This window comes from Nematolebias whitei, chromosome 1 (assembly GCF_014905685.2).
Source record: "Nematolebias whitei isolate Nwh7 chromosome 1, NemWhi1, whole genome shotgun sequence".
Classification (NCBI taxonomy): domain Eukaryota; kingdom Metazoa; phylum Chordata; class Actinopteri; order Cyprinodontiformes; family Rivulidae; genus Nematolebias; species Nematolebias whitei.
The window spans coordinates 57,926,938-57,932,810 of record NC_056498.1 but is presented as its reverse complement, the minus strand read 5'-3'; the positions used below and the strand labels follow the sequence as shown (position 1 = coordinate 57,932,810).

Sequence of the window (5,873 nt, the reverse complement as noted above, 5' to 3'; positions counted from 1 at the left end):
TTCCTTGGTCTGCTACATTGGGGGTCGACGTTGTATAAACCTGATAGAGAGAAGTTGAGTGTCAGCTTCAAGGATAAATCTGAAAGCCATTCTTTCAGACTCTGGTCTTTGGAGCTACAGACTTAAAGAACTTGAGTGCCGTGATTTTGTTTCTTGTGGCAGACACAGTTCTTTTAGCACTTTTCTGGACTTAATGTAACTTTCCTATTAAAAGTTAAAGAGGCACAGTTAAGGTTTGGTGGTTGGGAGCTTGAAAGCCTCTTAGAGGAGTTCGCTAAAGTCATTTCAAAAGAGCAAAAAGAGAAGCCGGGTGCAACAGTAATCAAAGTGAAGCGTTGCATTTGAACCAAACGTTTGTATTTTTCTCACAATCCTCAAAATTTAGTTTTACAAAGTCATGTAACGTCCTCTCTTCTTCCCTCTGTTGGTCTCTATAATTTATTACAAATAATTAAAAGCTTGCCTTTCTCCTCATATCCTGTAAATATATATTTTTAATTACAGTGTATTACCGATGCTCTGAGGGCCAAGGGCATAAACATCTCCACCTCCCTGCCTGATGATGTGCTGGACTTTGTCCGACGGCATCCTCTGATGTCCAAGCAGGTCCAACCTGTAGACAGACGCCCCCTTTTGTTCAAGAGAACAACAAACTACACACATATGGCTGTGAACACGGTCCAGGGATTAGATGAACAGATGTACCATGTTTTATACATGGGCACAGGTGAGTGTGAATGAAATAAATCAAAACACTGATTATCTTCAGTTCCAAGAAATAAGATCCCATAGTTGGCAGCGTTTCACAAATAATTACTTTTAGGATACATTTATCATTGCTATGAAAACAAAAAATAATTTGTTGCATTTCTAATCAAAAGGAGTCATAACAAATTGTTTGTAGTTCCGATTTTTTTTTTTTTTTAATGAGTATAATGTTTAAGCTCTATTTTTTTTCTCATGTTTGCATTTTGCCGCCCAGATGAAGGCTGGCTGCACAAAGCTGTCGACATTAAAGGGCAGCTTCACATCATTGAAGAGATTCAGCTGTTTAAGGAGCCACAGCCTGTTAATAATCTGCTGCTATCTACAAAGCAGGTAGTCTGTCAGCCTGTCACGCTTCAATTTAAAGAGTCATTGTTCAACGTTAACAGAATCATCTTTCTCCACCAGATGAGCCTGTATGCCAGCTCTCCGTCAGGTGTGGTTCAGCTGCCGCTCTCAAACTGTCCCAGGTACACTTCCTGCTACGACTGCATCTTCGCCAGGGATCCTAACTGCGCCTGGGACGGAGCTGAGTGTGTGGACGTGATGACGGAGGCGAACCGGTGAGTGTGGAAACCTGTCTGTAATCCGATCATGTGACTGAAGTGTTGCCGGTGTACTGTTATTAGTTCGACCTGAGTTACCTGAAGTACCGCCATGCCCTGTCACTCTGTCAGCTCCCAGAACTGTTGCATAATCACGCTCCTGGCAGAAACTCAACACTGCTGTAATTGTAAACATGTTATGCAGCTTTAAGCACACTGGTTAATGTAGACAGATGTGCTTTGCCAGTAGAAAGCAGCTGTGAATGATACTAGAGATATGACTAAATCATACTCTTTATTCTCTGCATTATTTTGCTCACTGTTGTTTTATTTTTCTCCCTCTTCACAGATCCACTTTAATCCAAGACATCCAGTATGGTAGAATGGGCTGTGAGAAAACGCAATACAGTAAGCAGAAATCTCATCTGATGCTTGATCCCACTGCTTTAAATATTTTTGCTTTTAACGTGTAGAAAGAAGATTAAAAATAGCAAATCTAAGGCTTAAAAGAAGCAGAGTTGTCATCAGATGGCGTGAAGGCGTCTTTGAAAGTTGAGTATATGGACAGTGTTGGTAAAAAGCTCTCCTCCCTTATTTAATAGCATCTTTGTCATCTCTGGAGAGAAATGTTTGATATTCAAGGCAAGAAAATGCCTTTTTGCCACTCATCGGTTTCAGTCAGATGAAATCTAACATCTTCTGTTTCCCTGTTCTCTTTCTCTCTCTCATTATGATGGCAAGAGTGAAAATTTTTTGACTTGGACCTCTTGCCACGATAAGTTTAATAAATGTAGTAGATGTTAAGTAATTGGCGTCTTTTTCAGATGCTGTCCATCGGAGCCGCTCCGTGCGGGTGGGTGACGACATCCTGCTGCAGTGCGAACTCAGCTCCAACCTGGCGACGCCTCTTTGGACACTGAACGGTACCGAGGTGCAGGGCTACGATCTCAACTCAGGCTTCCGCATCGGGACTGATGGACTGCTGATCATTGAGGCTCAGCAGGACCAGAGTGGCTTGTACACCTGCCACGCTGTGGAGAACAACATCAAGGTTGCTGTTGTGACCTACAATGTAACCATCAGCATTGATCTGCCCCCTCCTCCACCGGTCGAGACAACTCACAGCATTTTAACAATGCTGCCAGCACCGACTGAGGGTCCCTCATCTGAGAACTCCTCATCTGAGGGCCCCCAACCACCGCTGCTCCTGCTGTCCCCTCGGAACATGGAGGCCATCTATCTGTCCCTCATCACCGTCCTTGGCACCCTGTGTGTGGTGCTTGCTGTGGTCCTGGTTTATGTGGGCTTCTGCTTGCGAGTTGGCCGGAGGGGGAAGTATTCGCTGCGTGCCGCGGCCGCAGTACACCCGAGCAGCAAGAGGAGCAGAAAACAGCACAGAAACTCCGCCCACATGGAGGTAAAGACCATCTCAAGTCACTGCAATGGCTTTTGTAATGGAGTTTCAAAACGGCAAAATGCCAGTATACAAGATGAAGGCTTTCTACATATCGTACCCGGTGAGGGACACGCTTCCCCCAATAAAGACGCTCTTCCCCCAGCACCTCCTCTCCCTCCTGCTCTGCACTTTTCCTCTCCAGAGTGTGACTTTCCCAATGGGCTGTCAGCGACATTGCCCAGCGTTTTGAGGAGGATGAACGGGAACAGCTACGTGCTGCTGAGGCAGAGTGACTCTGAAAACACATCCCCGCTCTGCTACCCATTTGCTGAGGAGCTCAACAAGATCTTAGAGAAGAGGAAACATACTCTGCTGCTGCCCAGGCCCGATGAGAGCTCTGTGTAGACCCTGACTGTGTTCCTAACCTGTGCCTATTACCATGACTCATTGTTGTTGTGGACTAAAGCAACGAATGAGTCTTATATACATTACTTACTTAGGATTTTATTTCTTTTTTTTTTTTTTCTCCACAGATTTACATTTAGACATTCCTGCTTTCTGAACCAATAAGCTGTTTTTCAGTGCGATTTACTTATTTCCCAACACAGCACAAATGAAAATGAGAATTCTCAGCGAGAGAATCCAAACAAAACAAAAAACCTGAAATCTACCTCACCTGAACACTGCCTAGAGAGAGAGAGACGGTCTGATCTGAGAATCGGCTGCTGAAATGTCCTGGATCTGTGAGGAGTAAAGCAGGATGAACAGACTAAGAGGTGGAGCGGAGCCACATGGGCGCACAGATACATAAGAAAAGTTGATTTATACTGTTGGGCAGCTAGATACAGTCTGTTTGCACTGACAAGTGCATCATTGGCCTATGCATTATTTAAACATGCCATTCGTTCACTTATAAATGTTGATAAAAATAGCAGTAGTGAGTAGGGGGAGATTGACTTTATTTCTAACAGACAAAGGTGTTTTATTTTAAAAATTGCAGCTGCTACAAAACACAGTCTGCTGATGTGGTCCCCGGTGTTGTTTAGCTGCTGCACAAGAGAGTCTGTCGTCTTGTAATCAGACATCCCATCAAGCTGGCGATGTTCCTAGTCCTGCTTTGTAGCCTCTATTATTTTAGCATGGTTCAGGTTCTGGTTAGAGAGGCACACCAGCACGCAGCTGATCACACAGAGAAAATGACGACACACGTTGTCCTCAGCTGTTAGTGGAGACGGCGCAGGCGAAGTCTGCTGGGACCTGAAGAGGCATCTGAGGACCACGAGCAGCTTCATAAACAACCAGCACTTAGAACTAGTACTTAGAAACACTAGACAAAGAGGGAGCAGTTAACTAAACCAGTTTTTTTAAATACCACAGAGACATTTAGCACATTTAACAGAAAATAACCGTGACTCATGATGGCGCATAATGCACTACACAAGCACTAAAGTGTGAACTGATCCTTATTTAATATTATTTTTATCACTATTCTAAGCCATTTTTTGACTAATTATTAATTTATGGTTTTATCATAGCAGCACGGTGGCGCAGTCGGTAGAGCTGCCGCCTCAGTGAGAAGGTTGTCGGATCGAATCCCGGCCGGGGCCTTTCTGGGTGGAGTTTACATGTTCTCTCTGAGCATGCGTTGGTTTTCTCTGGGCTCTCCAGTTTCCTCCCACAGACCAAAAACATGCATGTTAGGCTGATTGGTAACTCTAAATTGTCCCTAGGTGTGAGTGAGAGAGTGAATGGTTGTTTGTCTCATTTGTCTCTGTGTGTCCCTGTGATGGACTGGAGACCTGTCCAGGGTGTCCCCCGCCTCTCGCACACAGTGATAGCTGGACATGGGCACCAGTGACCCGGATGGATGGATGGATTTGATCATAAATCATTACCGTATTTTATTTAACTGTAAACATTTAAATTATAAATGTCAAGGCTTTTATTATTTGCATGCAGAGATTAATATATTTAAAATACCTAATAATCAACTTGTCTGTTTTCTCTAAGATAACTACTTAACATAGCATTTTTAAATATATAAAGACTAATATTAAATAATGATTATGTCACCAAGTGCTGATGGATTAGGATCAGAAGGATAAAACTGTCAGTATTACACTCATTTTGAAGCACTTTAAACACCAGTTTTAATGAGCAATGGCAGAGTTTTAACCAGAGAAAGGTTTTGCTCTTTTCTCATTGCAACTGTGCAGTCCATGACTGTGTCTGCAGGAGGCCTGTCGACACAATGGATCTACGAAAAACACTGAATGAGCCCTAACTGAGCCTGAACCCACCGCTGAGAGATGCCCAGCGTGAAACCGCAGCACAGACTGGCAGACTGCGGAGCACCAAAAGCATCCAAGGGTAATTTTTCTTTCTTCCTAGCACACCTCCTACACAGGGACACTTAGTCAAACATGCACTTTAAGACAGGGCTCATGGAGGTAAGAGCTCATAATCGCAACATTGAGAGAGCTCAATGCATCTTGCAGACGACTGAATTTATATTCACTTGTTTGCTAACAGCTTGTTGATGTGACAGCTGTTGCTAATCTGTGGGGAGGTTTAGAGATTCCAGAATGAAAACAGCTGCTGGCGTCTTATTCACACTAACGCTTTGTCATCAAGGACAAATTTACTGCCAAACAGAGTCTATCGTGCGTGAGAGACAAAGAAGAATGAAAAATCGTAGAATAAGCAAAAATGTAATTTCTGGAAGTGGATTTGAACTTGTGATTTATACGAATCTCATTAGTGCAGCTCAGTTTATACATATGGCAGATTTCTTGCAGATGTGGTCATTATCTTGCTCAGTTTTCTGGATCAGTCAGCCCTGACTGCATCTCCCTCTGTCAGAGCGTGGCAGTAATTAAGCATTCATCTTATGACATGTAGACCTCACCGGAGAGCCGGAACTGTCCCAAGACATTTACACCCTGCCCCAGTCTCAAGTTTCCAATTATTTTCTTGTACTTTTGGACTTAGGGCATGGAGTGTTTTTTATCATTATTCTGTCTTAAAGATGTAAATGCACGAATAAGTACACCCTTACAGCAAGATATAACAATCCTAGATCTTAGTCCTGGATGGAAATGGATATAAATAGCTGGGTTTTGTAAGGATGGCACCTTTTGCTGTTTCTGTTTGTGTCTGTGTTACCC

The 5,873-nt window shown here is 43.4% G+C and overlaps 1 protein-coding gene across 1 annotated transcript in view; it reads left to right on the top strand.

Annotated features, from left to right (window-relative positions):
• Positions 1–3,126, top strand: part of LOC119418536 (semaphorin-4G) — a 20,720-nt gene extending 17,594 nt beyond the window's left edge. Inside the window, exons 10-14 of the mRNA XM_037685851.1 lie at positions 505–727; positions 983–1,098; positions 1,174–1,328; positions 1,660–1,718; positions 2,135–3,126. Of these exons, the coding sequence (XP_037541779.1) occupies positions 505–727; positions 983–1,098; positions 1,174–1,328; positions 1,660–1,718; positions 2,135–3,111 (1,530 nt within the window). The 3' untranslated portion in view covers positions 3,112–3,126. The remainder of the gene's footprint in view (positions 1–504; positions 728–982; positions 1,099–1,173; positions 1,329–1,659; positions 1,719–2,134) is intronic.
• The last annotated feature ends 2,747 nt before the right edge of the window (positions 3,127–5,873 follow it).